Consider the following 16,192-nt stretch of genomic DNA (forward strand, 5'->3'; position numbering starts at 1 on the left):
TCCAGGCCGAGCCCTATGGACAAATATTAGTCCAACAAGGGATGAAAATGCATGTTCCTCTTGATCCCTCTTTCTCACGAATGCAATTTATCCCCTTTCCCCATTACAAATAGGATAATCTTAAGATAAATATCCTTTAAAAAATCATAGCTCCTTTCATAAATCTAATGAAAGCTATGAACTATCTCCTCAGAAAAATGTGTGCACATACGTATATACACCCGTGCATAGGTCTGCACGATATTTCCAGGTTAAGACATTCTGCGCCAATTTGAAACGTGGGGGTTATTTAGTTTTGTAATACCATTGTGGGTGTAATATTCTCATATCCTTTGCCATAAAGAGACCCTTTAACCATCATAAAAAGAAATTGCATGTAATTTCTACTTACTACACCCTTGCCTATAAAAGCAAATACTCCAGTGGTTACTTCAGCAGCAAAGATCACCAGTAGGCAGGTGAAGAACTATAGAGGAGAGAAAACATTCACTTCATTAACTCAATACCTTTTCAATGTATTCGGCCTCTTTAATTCTAGTTCCATTTGGAAAACATGAGGCAAGATTATTCGTTCGAATTGATCTAGTAGGAAGTATTTGTCCCCCCCCCTCCCCTGGAGCTTGTTTATGTGTTCATTTGCTCATTGATTCATTCAGTGATTGTTTATTGAGCATCTACTCTGCACCAGGCACTGTCCTTGGCACTGGGTATTCAATGGTGAATAAGGTAAGATCCCAACGTCTCTGCGATCATGGGCCTCATCTTGGAAAATGGTAAATATGATAAAGGAGTAAAGCACTAAAAAAAAGGTGAGTTGGATAATTTCAGACACTGGTAAAGAAATCCCACCATTCAGAACAGTGCCTGGCACCTATGCGCCGAATGAATTCTTGAACAAAAGAGATACTACGAAGATCTAAAACAAGGCCAGGAGATAGGGAGCAACTGGTGGGGCCTGGGGCCTGTGAGGGCTTCTCTGGGGAGTGGGGGTGGTGGTGAGGGATGGCCTCCCGGACAGATTTCTGTTCCGGTCTCTTGGGTCGGCTCTGTGTTAAGAGATAAATGAGAGAGATGCTCAGCAGCAGGGGAAAGACAGGCAGAATGCAGGACTGAGGAAATGAGTTAAGAGATTTTACACAGCAAGAGATCAGAAGCAGCAGGCACGGTTTAAAAATCAAAGATTGCAACGAGTAAGGAGAGACTGCCCTCTGAAATTGCTGTTTCTGACCCCTCATGGAGAAATACGAAATCCTTCTCTCTTCTGACCCCTCTTCCTTCTCCCTGTTTCTCTTAGGTCGCTCTGGCATTGGATGTGTACAGCAGTAACTGAAATTCATTTTTTTTTTTTTTTGACAGAGGCTGCTTGTTAAAATAATCCACAAGAGAGATGTTTGGCTAACTTATTGATCTCAAACAGCAATTCTTTTCTTGTAGATAACAGCACTTCCCTGGCTATAGGAATCTTAGCTGCCTCACTGGGAAGTACTTTTGAAAGAACAATCATAATTACCCTCTACAATTATTTTTTTTTTTCAACGTTTATTTATTTTTGGGACAGAGAGAGACAGAGCATGAACGGGGGAGGGGCAGAGAGAGAGGGAGACACAGAATCAGAAACAGGCTCCAGGCTCTGAGCCCAGAGCCCGATGCGGGGCTCGAACTCACGGACCGCGAGATGGTGACCTGGCTGAAGTCGGACGCTTAACCGACTGCGCCACCCAGGCGCCCCCCCACTACAATTATTAGGCACCTTTCCTTCCAAAACATCTTCACACTAATGACCTCATTTTTTTTTTCATATTTTCCATATGAGGCAGGGACAAAGATAATATTATTCTTAAGCAAGAGATGGAGAAAACGGAGACTCAGGGGGAGGGAGCGAGTGCCAAGGTCTCAGTGGGCCCGAGGAGCTGGCGCTGGAGGCCCAATCTCCAGTGCCCTTCAGACCAGTCCCCTCCCACATGCCCCACTTACAGATCCGAGCACACACTGCGACTCCCGCATGGCTCCGCAGCATCCGAAGAAGCCCACAGCCATCATCAGGGCTCCTGCTCCAACCAGTACATACAGTCCTGCAGGGAAGAGGTCAGAGGGGACACTGAGCACCTAGCCCGCTTGCTCCCCTGCTGCGCCAGGTGTCCCTGCAGAGCAGAGCATGGCTGCTGACAGTATAATGGGGAGCACTTGCTGAATGCTTGCTGAGTGTGCACCTGACAGAACCCGCACCAGGGTCCTGGGAGGTAGGGGGTACGATTATCCCCGGTGGACAGAGAAAGCTGACACCTACAGAGATGAAGGGACCTACTCACTGTCACTTGAGCGGCAGTGACTAGTCCAAATTCCACGGCTCATGCTCTTAATCCCCTCCAGGTGCCTCCTACATGCTGGGCACTTTACCTTTCAGATTTCTACCTTCCCTGGAAAGTGGGTATCACTATAATTTGCGGGAAAGTAGTACAGTGAGTCCAGGGGTGGTCAGGAGTCAGTGCTGGAGCTGGGACACAAACCCACACCTTTCCAGGAGACCCTTGGGCCGTCACGGCACTCTGGAATTAATAGCTGTCTCCATCACAGGAGAGGCTGCGAGGACAAAGTGTCTGGAAGGGAAAAGGGCTGATGGTCTGCCCAGGCACAGATGGGGAAGCAGGGACAGGGTGGGGCAGAACAGGGGGTCTTTGGTTACCAAGAGGGGCAGGAAGACACAGGAATAAGGCAGTCAAGTTTGGTTGAGAATCACCAACTGTAGAGGGCATCACCACGAACACTGGACACATGGGAGGTGGCAATGTTCCAAGAAAATAGCCAATGAGAGGAGGTGACAGGCTAATACACACCAAATACTATTCCTAATACCACAGTAGCTACATTTATTAAGGGCTTATTTTTTCCAGGCACCGTTTTAAGCACCTGGCACAGATTGATTAATTTTATCTTCCTGAGGCAGGTACCATTATATCCATTTTCTAGAGAATCTAGTCCCCAAATGGTTAAGTGATTTGCTCAAGAAGATAGAGCTGGGATAAAAATACCCATGTGCCTCTAAAGCTAGCTCATCATGGTTAGCCTACCCTGCCCTGTCTCGTCGGTAATACCAGCAGCCTCATTGCTGGCGCTAATCCCACTTAGTCCTGAAGTCAAGCCACAGGAACCACTGTTCTCACAGAGAAAGAAAAGGACAGAAATGTTCTTGTTCGGAGACAAATAAAGCCAAGCCCTTTCTTATTTCCTTTTCTGATCCGGAGATAAGTCAGAACACAATGTGGGGGCCTGGCACTTGACTTGCTTAGAGTAATGCTAATTGTCCCTATTTTATTTTTTTGCATTGTATTCATCTGAGTCACCTGGAAACCACTCCCAGTCACCGAAAGGGTGGGAGCCAGCCGGTGTCCCACCTCCGTGGGGAAAGCCTGAGCCGGGTGCCTCCGGGGGGCCCCTCTCAGTGCTGACGGTTGTTTGTGGGCAGATCTGTCTGGTCCCTGACACAGACAGGGTGACACCCAGGCAGCTCCGCTTCCTGTAGCACCCCAGCTCTTCTCGGGGCCCCTGGGACGGGGAAGCCCTGCCGTGCTGCGGTCCTGTGGCAGGTTATTTATTTACTTCCTGCTACGCCAGATCTGCCACTCCCTCCCCTTCCCTTTTCGCTAAAAGAATTGACTTAGTGTGGAACGGACGTGGGAATGAGAAATGACACCATGTTAAAGACAATACTGTTGTTGGCTCCACTGCCTACACACCTTATTGCTTTAAAAATTTTATTTTTCAAAGCTCTTTCACTTTCATCCTCTTACTGGTTTCTCAAACAAGCCCGTAAGGTAAGGCGAGTGTTCTATTTCTGTTTTGCTGACGGGGGTCAGAAAGGCAAGGTGGCTCCAGGCGGGACACCCGGGACTGGAGACCTGATCCCCACCCTACTGGAACAGGCTGCAGGAAGGCAGCAACACCGTACTCAGTTCCCTCACAGAAGATCTCATGGTTGGGCTACCTTAATATATTGATTTCCCATTTAAAATGTTCACTGTGGGGGCACCTGGTGGTTCTGTCGGCTGAGCATCCTACTTGGGCTCAGGTCATGATCTCGAAGTTCGTGGGTTCGAGCCCCAGGTCTGCTGTCAGCACAGAGCCTGCTTTGGATCCTCTGTCCCCCTCTCTCCGCCCCGCCCCCCTTGAGCTCTCTCTCTCAAAACATAAATAAACATTAGAAAATTTTTTTAAGAGTCATGGTCTCCCACTGCTACAAGATCTACTCTACAGGTTCCGCTTACAGTAACAGCCTAGGGACTGGGCTCACCTTGATCCTTATCTAGCCTACGCTCTGGCCACAGGGGAGTTTATCGTGATCTGACCCGGCCAGCTCTTTTCCATTTTGTGCTTTTGCAGGCTGTCCTATTTGTCTGTCTTCTGTAGATTTTAAGTCCACAAACAACCCTTATTCACCCTATCTAGACTACGCCGACACAAGGCGGGATTCTTGATCAGTGTTTGTTGGATGAGGGGATAAAGAAAGAACATATCAAATCTGAAGTTCTGGACTGGCTGCCTGCCATCGCCCATCTTTGCTTAGAGATACACGCTAGGAATACATCTCAACCAACCTCCAGGAAGCTGCCACAGGGTGGGCTCTCTCAAGGTCGGGCAGATGAGTGCATGGCTGCACACTCTGAGAAAGGGTTCCTGAGAGTCTGGGATGTAGGAAAGAGGGGTGCCCCTGAGGGAGCGGGGGTGCAGTGGACAGAGGCACAGGGGCCTGAGGAGGACACAGTTGTTCCCCACTGCAAACAGGCTCACTCGGTTCCTCGGGCAACAATCCTCTCCCTTCTGAAATAATACGAGCTCGCCAAGAAAATCTGCTGATTGGTATAGTAGTCCATTCTTAGGCTGTCAGAGTCTAGAGCTCAGAGCAAAAACACCCTGGAACTGACCCGGCAGCTCCAAATTCAGAGGCCTCTCCCCAGCAAACCTCAGTTTGTGTATGCGTGGGCCACATGACTCAGCCCAGTGCCAAATGAGCACTGCTTGTTGGAGCTTAAGGGAAAATCAGACGAATTCCTTAGGCCTCTGGAAAGCAGTTCCCAGTCTGGTTGTAAAACTGCACACCATAAGGCCACCTGTGGCTTCCAAGGACACCTCATCCTTTTTCTGATCTGGCCCTCAAAAAATAGCTGTTGGCCACCTGGGTGGCTCAGTGGGTTGAGCATCCAACTTTGGCTCAGGTCACGATCTCAAAGTTTGTGAGTTCAAGCCCCGCATCAGGCTCTGTGCTGACAGCTTGGAGCCTGGAGCCTGCTTCGGATTCTGTGTCTTCCCCTCCCTCTGCCCCTCCTCTGCTCATGCCTGGTCTCTTTTTCTCTCCCTCTCAAAAAATAAACATTAAAAAAATAGCTGTTGAATGAATACATTACTTGACAGTCACATTTGAATTCCAAGATGGTATCTGTAGAACCCTTTCCCTCTCAGGTGGCTGGTGTGACAAGTGTATTACCGATTTCTTAAAATCCCCTATGCCTTCCAAGTCCTATTTCCCTCGATTTGAGAAAAAAAAAAAAAGAGTAAACACCTTGAAAACGCATTTTTATCATTAATAGCTGGGCCTTGTGATGCAAGTGATCTTCAGGTGACACACTATCACCAAATCCCTGACGATTCCATCGCTCGTTTCTTACATTCCAGATTCTTCTTTTTTTTAAAAAAAATTTTTTTTTCAACGTTTATTTATTTTTGGGACAGAGAGAGACAGAGCATGAACGGGGGAGGGGCAGAGAGAGAGGGAGACACAGAATCGGAAACAGGCTCCAGGCTCTGAGCCATCAGCCCAGAGCCTAACGCGGGGCTCGAACTCACGGACCGCGAGATCGTGACCTGGCTGAAGTCGGACGCTTAACCGACTGCGCCACCCAGGCGCCCCCAGATTCTTCTTTTTAAGCCAGAAGCACCATTTAGTTAACATGGAAAGGAGACAGCAACCTTCAAAAAGCCTTGTCGGCATCAACTCATTTCAAAACGGCTTCCCCTTTTAGGGACTGGAGAGTGGCCTGGTCATCAATTATAGTGGCTTTCTGGCAGCAGATGGTTTTACACACTCGGCTAATGACCGTTTGTCGTCTGGAATATTGCATGGGAGTTGGCTTATGGGGACAGTAAAGACTCAGGTTCTATCTAAATAACAACAGCTATCGGTTATCGAGTCGTGCTCTAAGTAGCGTAACATATATTAGTCATGGAGTCATTCAGGGCTAGAGTAACAGGTGCCACTTCCTGGATCCTCAGCCTGCTCTGTGCGGACTCTGCACTGTGACCTTGACAGGCATCATCTCGGGAACCTGCCGCCTGACAAGCCTCAATGCTGTCAACTCTTCTCTCACTGACTACCAGCACCTAAACCATTCCTTTCTCTCTCTTTCCTTCTCTTTTCGTCCCATGGAATCACGCGTCCCGTGGGCTGTGGGCCGGCTCCTTCCTTGATTGAGGAACACGGTAACCTACCTACACAAAACAACAAAGCTACACGACAGGTACTGCGTGTAAGCACGCTCACGTGTTAAATCATCTCATGCTATGACGTCTGTGGTGCTGGTACTCCCATTTCACAGCTGGGGAATCGGAGACACAGACAGTTTAAGTCACTTTCCTGCGACTGCACAGCTCATGGACGGTGCAAAACTGGAACTGAACTAGGGAGTCTATTCCAAAGGGCACCCCCCCCCCCAACTCCTACAGGGCAATTCTGGTAGGAATGCAGGAGAACAAAGGCTCACAACTGGAAGTCTGTTAACTTTGTAACTTATAAATGTCAGGGGGGTTCTTTCTTCTTCCTTGAGAGAAGGGCTTGAGGAGTCTCTAGTGGATGATGTCTGGGTTTTCCTCTGAAAATACAGGGCTGGGAGCCAGAGACCCATGCCTGTCAACTGAGCTTTAGGTACCTCTCCTTAGTCCTCAGTTTTGTCATCTGCAGTATGCATAACAATATAACTTGTAAAAAAGGCTTCGGGGAAATTGTCTCAACAACGTGAGCTACGGCACATCTCTTCTGCAGCCACTATGACCGTCATGTACAACTGAAAACTAAGAAGTGAAAAAAAAAATATTAGTGGGGTGAGTCAGAGTTTTGAGAAAAGGCAGGCCGGCTTCTCAGCGTTCAGCACTGCGTCCAGCCCGCAATCAGAGCCAGGCTCCCGGACTCTGAATTCAACAGGGAGACACAGCTGTAGGCAGTCAGCCTGTGACCCCGAAGGGCCAAAGGACTGCTGTTTGTGTGGGCAGCCCCTTCGTGGAGAAAACCTGCCAACGTCCTCTGCTCACGGGACACGACTTCAGGCTCTCCAGCACATGCCATCTGTCCAGGCTTCCAAGGGCTTAGGGGAGGCCTCCCTGCCCCCCCAAGAAGCCCCCTGCGGTATCTGCCCCTCTACGAGGCAGCCCTAGAGACAGACTGACAGGAAGTCAGAGGGGCAGATGGGTAGAGTTTGGAAGACACGGGGGTGGGAGAGCTTCCCCTTGGAGCTCACTGAGAGAGACTACAGTGGAGAGAGTGCAGGAAGCCCCAAGCCACCCAAGCCTCTCTTGCCAGGCTCTCCTTTGTCCATGTTAGCACTCAGGGAACACAGACTTCCTGCGTCAGCCTCCAGACCCCGGCCTGGACTCAGAGGACATGGAGAAGGGGCAGCAGGAGACAGTCTGACCACCCTCACGCCCTGCCCTCAGTGCCAGTTCCCCCCAGGGCTTGCGGCTGGATCCTTTCCACCCTGTCCCCAGCTCACATCAGGGTAGATCTTTATCACGGGAAGGGAGCCTCTTTCCATCACAAGAAGAAAGAACTAAGGATCCCAGACAGGAAAGCATCCCCCCAAAGATGGAGGAAGTTCTCCTACAAAGCATGGCAGTCATTTGCCCAGAAACAGGCAGCTAGACCACGTGTCCTCCCAAGGTCCCTCTCAGAGGGGACAGACTCTAGGCTGTGAGGCCCTGTTTCTTTCAGAACCACTTGAATGTGCCAAGCCCATTCACTGACGCTCTTTAACAAAGGGGTGATAAGAGTTTGGTGGGCTGATTGCTCTGGAACTTACTCTGCAAAGAAAACACACAGATTAGTGACTAGGTACCCTGTGACATGAAGTGAGATTTTCCAAAAGCTGGGCCTGCTTCTTTTTGAAAGTCCTATTACCTCACACTGTTTGCTATGCAAGTCCATAAATGGTGTCTGGGTGTATTTTTCTCCTCATTTGATTGCCAGAGAGCAGGTATCTTTCCGATTTGCAAAATTATTTATTGAGGAAGGAAGTTATCACCTTCTATAACGTGGGTTATATTGCTTCACTTAGAAGGAATATTTAAAGTGAAGAAAAGATCTCTGACTTCACAGGACTTTTTATTGTTGCCTCTAACCAGAGAAGCAGCTTGGGGAAACAAACAAGGAGACCTGGGTTGTGGGCTGGGCCCCATCACGAAGAGCTGGAAAACCATGGCTGACTGCCAACCCCTGCTGCTCTACCCACTGGTTTCTAGTTTCTTGATAACACATTTCGCTGAACTTCAAGCACTGACCGTGAGCGTTTCACCAGCCACTCAAGGGAAGACACAGGGAAGGGAAGTGTGGCTGAGGAAGAACTAAGGGTGGGCAGACCCACATCCATGCCCCAGGCCACTAAAAACACACAAGATGGACCTCAGGCCCAGTTTATAGCCTGTTGTTTTCCCTAACCTGAATTCACTTCCTCCTCTCTCTGTGAGAGACACACACCTTCTCCGCTCAGTCCCTGTGGTCTGCCTCACCTCAACCTCTAAGGCAGGCATGAAGCCCAGGTCTCGGCCAAAAAGCCCATTCCAGTAACTGGTGTGGGAACAGGCACTGGACCCAAGATTGCCAGTAAGAGTGAGGCTCAGGACTTTGGTTGGAGCTGCTGGAATGAAAGAAGTATGTACCTCCGTTGCCAGTGTTGCTCGGGAGATGGCACCTGGAGCTGGGAGCAGCCATGTTGTCACGTCTAATGGGAACCCGCCCAAGAATGGAGCCAAAGGGGAGCAGGGCTAAGAGATGGGTACAGGCTGGGCTCCGACCGCACCACCTGCACCCCCGAGATGAGTACTGATCCTGGACTTTTCAGTTTTGTGAGTCAAGAAATTTCTGTTTTGCTCAAGACAGTGGGAGTCAAGTTTCTGTGACTGGATTTGAAAAGGGTCCTGACAGATACGTCCATAAAGATATGACATTTCTTGCATCTTGAGCAGTTCATTTTGCTTTCGTTTCAAAAATAGGATCAGGAATGTCTGTATGGAGCCTCTTCACCCTCTTACTCAGCACAGGAAATCTCCCGAATTGATAATCACTCCATTATGATTTTTGCCACGTTCGTGGTTAAATACTGATGTAGAGGAAAGCTCACTTCTATCTGTGGAAATCTGCTCAGCTTCTTTGGTTTACAAAATCATTAAAAAGGTTCTCTTCTGTTGGCCCCAAATGTACACCTGTGAAATTGCTATCAGCACTTTGTTTCCGGGACAACATACACAGGCTGCTCCCCGAGACTGGCTTTCACCTCAGGTCCACATCCCTCCCCCTCTCTCTGAGCAAGATCCCTTCCTTCTGCAGCTCAAGTTTCCACTGAAAATCATTAATTATTACTTCTAGGCTTGACTCTTCTATCACTGATATCTTTTGTCATTTTGATTCTTTCTATTCCTGACTTTAATAATGCTTAATAATAACGTTTAATAACATTTCTTATCTGCCTGTCTCTTTCTTCACAGTCCCTACTATTGACAACCCCCAAGGGTTATGTCCTATGTCTGCCTATGTCAATAACCTAGCATGGGCTATCTCCCCTCTCACTCTGCCGCTGCCAGAATAATCTCTTTAAAATGACCTGCCAGGGTACCTGGGTGGCTCAGTTGGTGGAGCGTCCAGCTCTTGATCTCGGCTCAGGGCATTACCTCACAGTTCATGGGTTTGAGACCCGCGCTGGGCTCTGCGCATGGAGTCTGCTTGGGATTCTCTCCCTCCCTCTCTGCCCCTCCCCTGCTTGTGCTCTCTCTCTCTCTCTCTCTCTCAAGATAAATAAACTTAAAAACAAACGCAGCGCTGATCATGCCTCCCCCAAACCCTGAATTATTCCACTACTGCTTACCAAATTAACAAGTTTTGACATTCAGGGTCCTCTGTGATTGTCCTCCTCCCTCTCTGGCACTTCTTTTTTTGTTTGTTTGTTTAACGTTTATTTATTTATTTTGAGGGGGGGAGAGAGAGAGAGCAAGCGCATGAGCAGGGGAGGGGCAGAGAGAAAATCCCAAGAAGGCTCCTCACTGTCAGTGCAGAGCCCATCGTGGGGCTCAATCTCACAGACCATGAGAACATAACTGGAGCTGAAATCAAGATTCAGATGCTTAACCCACCGAGTGACCCAGGCGCCCCCTCCCTGGCCCTTCGAGTCCTACTTCCCACCTTGCCCCAACCTGTTACACTCCAACCAGAGTTCTCTGCCCAGCCTGGGTTCACTGGTCACTGTCCTGTGGACATGCCTTGTGCAGTCTTGCCCTACAACCTTCACCGTCCTCATTTTGCTTCCACTTACTGATTACAGTCTGGTCTTTCAAACCTACATCAGATCCTTGCCTCACCAGTTTAGAATGCCCCCTGATTCACCCACTGCAAATACCACTTAGCTGGCATTTACGTGCTAGTTTCCATTAGAATTTGAGTTGTTAACTCCGTGAGTCTTTTCGAATAGGTTGCAAAGATACGTGGGAGAAAGTACAGCGTTCTCATCCTTTTTTGTGTGACTCCAGTGCCCACGACTCTACAGTCTACATGGATGCTGGGTGATGCATCCATGAATAGGTTATATTTTTTTCCCAAATGGAGAAACCTCTAAAAAAATGGAAAGAATAGAGGCACTCCTGCTTGAATGAATACCTATGTTTGCATAAACCCACAGTTGATGAAATCCCCAAATTAAAACAGCCAGGAAGAGATCACTAGATAACCAGACGCTTATCATCATTGAAAGGGAGACAGCTTTTCGTACATGTGTTTCACATAACCCAGGCCTTCGTGACCTTTTAAAATGGGTTTTCTTCACTGGTGCTGAAAATTTCCAGTTCAAGCTCAGAAACTGCATTATAGAGATATACATCTGTCAACCTCAAACTTGGTGAGGAGGTAGGTAGGTGGCTGGGCATTAGGCAGTTACTTATTGCCAAACACCTTGAAGGAGAAGGTCTGCCTGTAAGTGAACTGGTTGATGTTTCCCATGTTTTGGTTCTAGCAAAGGGCGGGCTCCCCCCAGCTTCCACTTGAAGGCAGAAATGCAGCTTTTGATGGAAAGTCTTGAGAGTCCCTCCCGAGGAAGAGGGGATAAATAGGGTGCCAGTGCGAAGCCAACAGCACGTGAAGAGAAGACAGACTGAATGTTAATAACCCTGAACCACTGCGTGCCTGGATTTCAAGAGCAAAAGATTTCCGCTGTTTTATTGGGACGGATGTCATGTTACGCCACCAGGTAACTACTGGCTTCAGAGTAGGAAGAGAAAATATTGTTGACCCTGGGCATCAGCTATAGTTGGTTGGAGGGGCTAGGTTAGGAAGACTGTGGTAAGAGAGCAGCCGGAACAATTAGCCATCACTTCCCCAGGAGAGGGAAATGATGGGTAACTGCTTGCCTTATGTTTGCCAGTGCTAATTCCGAGTCATGAGTAAAGCTCTCCCCAACTCATTCAGTCTGTCTGAAACCCACCTGTCTTCCAAGGCCTCGTTCAAGCCCCCCTCCACCTGAGACTGTCCTGCCGGCCCCTGGTGCTTTCTCTCACTTCTTCTTCTTCTCCTCCTTTTTTAAGGTAAGCTCTAGGCCCAACGTGGAGCACACACTCATGAGCCTGAGATCAAGAGTAGCATGTTCTTCTCACTGGGTCGGCCAGGTGGCTATTAGAAGTGTCTCCTAAATCTGTGACGCTGGTTTCATGTGACTGCTAAAGTCACAGGCACATACACCACCACTGTTCGCACACAATCTTTTCTCTTTTTTTCGTCTTTTTTTTTTTTAGTAGGCTCTATGCCCAATATGGGGTTTGAACCCATGACCCCGAGATCAAGGGTTGCATGCTCCCCCCACTGAGCCAGCCAGGCGCCCCTTCTACTTCCAAATTCAGTGGTTATGCTTGTGCCACTCGTCAGTTTGCTTGTGATTGTTGTCTGCTGTTTATTACTGCACATGTCTAAGAGGCAAGAATCCCAGGACAACAGGATCAAACCACGCTGGCTAATCCAGCGGGTGCTGAGGTGTGACTATGCTGAACCGAGTCAGACATCGCGGGGAACAAGTATGAAATAAGCAGGTCCTGGACTACCAGCAGCATATGGGGGTGGGGAGGGGGCAGGGAGATTCATTCCTTCTGCTCCCCTCCCCTGACTGTTTCTGCGCATCCCCGGGGAGGTGGCACAGGACAAGGACAGGCCGAACTTTGTCTTGGGGCACTGGGGCCTGCCCTGGGATGGAGACGAGGTTTTCAGAGCCAGGAGTGCCTCAAGGAGAAATATGTTAAATGTGCGTGCTGGCTCTGGACGGGCGTGCACTCCCTGGAAACCACGTGAGTGGAAAAGAGCATTTCGGTGCTAAGCACGATGGCAGATTCCTCCGCTCCGTCCTTGGCACAAAACTCTGCCTTTGGCCAAGGGTCAGAGGCCCTCCGGGGAGCCTGGGCCCCTTCCCAAGCCCAGGGTGCCTCCCCATTAGTCAGAGAGCCAGTCACAGTAGTTCTCTTCTCGGCCGTGATTGGCTTAGGCTGGAACACACGGTACAGTCCTGGCCAATAAGCTGCGAGGAGAGGTCTGCTGGGGGTCTTCTGACAAAGGTGGCATTCATCCCTAAAAGGGGCCACGCGAGGTGAAACTTCTTTTTTTTTTCTCTTTTGGAGGTTGCCGTATGAGGACATGAGACGTGCAGCCACAACGGCTGTCTTTTAAACCCGAGGGGAGGTGTCTGAGGCTATCCCAAGGACTGCCGGTGGAAAGACGGAAAAACCCTGGCTCCTTGATGACTTTGCTGGACCCAGAACTAGCTCTGGAGACGAGACTCCCCACCGCCACTCTTCCCTCCCCACGTTTCATCGCCTTCGATATACGTTTTACATATTTACACTTTAATGTTTCTAAAATCAGCATGCATATTTTAGGGGCGGTCATGGCTGAATTGGCAGCATTTCTTCTTTCCCACCTCGAGGTGGAACTTAAAATAATTGTGTGTTTTACAAAAGACTGCATCTAAGATTTGATGAATGTGGAGTGTCCTTACAGTTACCCGTCTTGTAGTAGGTTTTCTTGTTCCTTGCTCCTGGAAGTATCCTCGCCGATCTGGCTGCTCTCTGCAGGAGGAGGCAGTGTGCGAAAGGTGCCAGGAACAGGAGGTGACACAGCTGTGGGTGGCCCTTCCCGGTGTGGACTGAGCCTGGGTGCTCAGTCCCCCCGGCCCGGCAGTGAACGTTGCTCTTCTCCGTGCTGGGAGCAAAGGACTTGCACAGGGCCCTGCTTCTCCCCCAGCAACTGACGCGGACCGTGTGGCTGCTACAGACCGTGAAATGGCCAGTCACACGGGGCTATGACCTGCAGTGACAACGGTCTGGAGGTTTTTGAAGTCTAGAGTCTGGGTGCACGTGGCTGGAGAGTGAGGACATTCCCAGAAGAGGATGAGGAGTAGATCAGAGGGACTAAACCCGGGGAAATGCTCAGCCACGATTACTGACCACACTGTCTCAGAACTGCAGGCTGCCCTCGAAGCCCTCATCCCTTTCCTCCTGCTGGGTGGGGGAGGCAGCCTCTTCCCTGGGTAGGGAGCCCTGCCTTCTGAAGGCCCTAGTTAGGGATGGACTGAGCACCTCCAAACTTTGAGATGTCTCCTCACTTTGAATTGTGTCTCTCTTATGACAATTTAAAATAGCAGATCACACACAAAAAAAACCTGCCTCGGCAGGGACCCCATCAGCCCAGACGGACAAGCGGGTGACCGATTTTGTGGCGCACCCACCTCATTCGGAGGGCAAGAGGCAACCTTCTAACTCTTTGGAAATGAGATGTGGCTGAGAGAAGCACAGTGGGTCGGTCCTGGTCCTCCCACACTGGTCTTTCTTGATCCATGTGAGGAACGGGCAGGGTAGGGGTGCAGGGTCCTCGCCTGCCAGGGCCACATGGCCCCTGCACCCTCGGGGCCAGGTGGAGTCTACAGGGGTCAGGTTTTGCATCCTCACTTCCCCTCCATAAGTCCAGGTGCGGGTTCTGCCCTAAGCCTCCGGGGCAGCTCTGGTAAAGCTTAGAGGAGAAAGCTGGGGTCACTCACCCATGTAGAAATACTCCGGGGACTTGTCCTCTGATGAGAAGTCCTTCATGGTGCCTCCAAACCGAAACCATAGTCCAAAACCAATGACAGCCGACCCTGCCAGCTGAAAGGGAAACAACCTGGTTTTTCAGGGAATGGAAAGGGATGGTGTACACATAATCTGGGAGTGGGCTGGGGGCACAGAGTGCTGAGGCTGGATGAGGATATCCCTTCAGAAACCAGCCTGTCCGCCCTTCACGTTTCCTAGGGAAGGTGAAACAATGTGCTCAAAGCCTCTCAGGTACCTGATGTGATACCAGAACTGGGATTTCCTGATTCCAAGCCCAGAGTTTTCCCCATTCTGCCAGGCTGCCCTGCGGTGACTGGGCATAACAGCACACCCTGGGAGGCATCTCGAAAAGAATGTTCCAATCAAAGTCCCCCTGGAAGGCATCTACCCTCTGCCACATCGTCCCTTGCTGGGCAGTCCGCACCTCCTCACCGACATCACAGTGAAAGGGGACCGTCACCACAACAGCAAGCTGAGCTCTAAGACCTGGAAGAAACCCACTTTTCTCAACTGGAAGAAAGCACACCACCTCAGAACCCGCTTTCACCTCATGAGTGTGCAGTGCCCAGTTGGAAAGCTCTTTTAGAGGGATCTAGAACCCTGTCTCCACCAGGGCCTCTATGATCACAGTACGGCCTGGGGATGGTTTTGCAGGCAGAGAGGGAGCTCAGCTGTTTTTTTGTTTTGTTTTGTGTGTTTTTTTTTTTTTTCTTTTTGGTTGCTATTTTGAGTTTCCATGGAAAGTGAGAAAGGAAAAAATAATTTTCTGAAAAAGCACGGTCTGTGTACTGTGCGGCTCATGGAGAGGCCGTGTGGCTGGCACAGGCAGCGGCTGGTAGACTCATTGCCTGCTTCCTCTCGGCCACTCTGAGGGCTTCTGTGAGGCTCCGCATCAACGCTGGGAGTCTTTCCTCCTGTCGCAGGACTGTCACAACTCCTGCCACAAACACCCATCTCGAATTGCGTCCTATCAGTCAATCAACAGCTACTCGCTGGGCACCTGCTGGGCTCGGAGGCTCTCGGGGAAGCAAGCAGATGTCAAGATCGCCTCCTGGGTCAGCCAACCCCTCTCATTGGTGTGGGGGCGCCCGAGACCATCATCACATGAGCAGTTCAGAGGCTGCTTCTGGCCCGACAGGGAAGAGCACCCACACATGCTAGCAACAGGACAGGATGCGGTCAGGGCAGTAGAGGTTTTCCGAAGGAAAAGGGCATCAAAGTCAGGGTCAGACCAGAGCCCTTTGGATGCAGCATCCCTCCATTCGCAGGGCTGCTGCTAAAGGACCTGGTGCTCCCGTTTGGGGCTCTCTGGCTCGACTTATGTAAGGACTTTGTCCTTCCCTTGTCTCCAGGCCACTTCCCTCTGTGGCTGGCTTCTTCAGAAGAGCATGGGGAGTCAGAGGCGCTAGCGCTCCACCAGCTGGACTCTCTCATGTGGAATAAGTAAAAGTTTCCAGTACTTAGGGGAAAGCACTAATTGGATAATGTGAGGGACAGCTAAGGGAGCTGGAGTCTGCCAGCTTTTTATTTTTTTTATTTTTTTTTATGGCATTTATTCATTTTTGGAAGACGGAGAAAGACAGACCGTGAGCAGGGGAGGGGCAGAGAGAGAGGGAGACATAAGATCCCAAGCAGGATCCAGGCTCTGAGCTGTCAGCACAGAGCCCGATGTGGGGCTCCAACTCCCAAGACGAAGAAAGACATCATGACCTGAGCTGAAGTCAGACACTTAAGCGACTGAGCCACCCCGGAGTCTGACAGCTTTAAAAGGGGTTTTGCATGTTTAAAAGGGTAGCATGGCATGGAAAAATATTGAAAGAAGTCATGC

At 49.8% G+C, this 16,192-nt stretch overlaps 1 protein-coding gene across 1 annotated transcript in view; it reads right to left on the minus strand.

Moving 5' to 3' along the window:
• TSPAN2 (tetraspanin 2) overlaps window positions 1–16,192 on the minus strand; it is a 58,511-nt gene that overhangs the window by 28,343 nt on the left and 13,976 nt on the right. Inside the window, exons 2-4 of the mRNA XM_040471401.1 lie at window positions 14,316–14,418; window positions 1,975–2,072; window positions 392–466 (exon numbers count right to left, since the gene is read on the minus strand). Coding sequence (XP_040327335.1) covers window positions 392–466; window positions 1,975–2,072; window positions 14,316–14,418 — 276 coding nt within the window. The remainder of the gene's footprint in view (window positions 1–391; window positions 467–1,974; window positions 2,073–14,315; window positions 14,419–16,192) is intronic.

The sequence above is a fragment of the Herpailurus yagouaroundi genome, unplaced genomic scaffold (assembly GCF_014898765.1).
Source record: "Herpailurus yagouaroundi ecotype Mexico unplaced genomic scaffold, PumYag 77, whole genome shotgun sequence".
Lineage (NCBI taxonomy): Eukaryota > Metazoa > Chordata > Mammalia > Carnivora > Felidae > Herpailurus > Herpailurus yagouaroundi.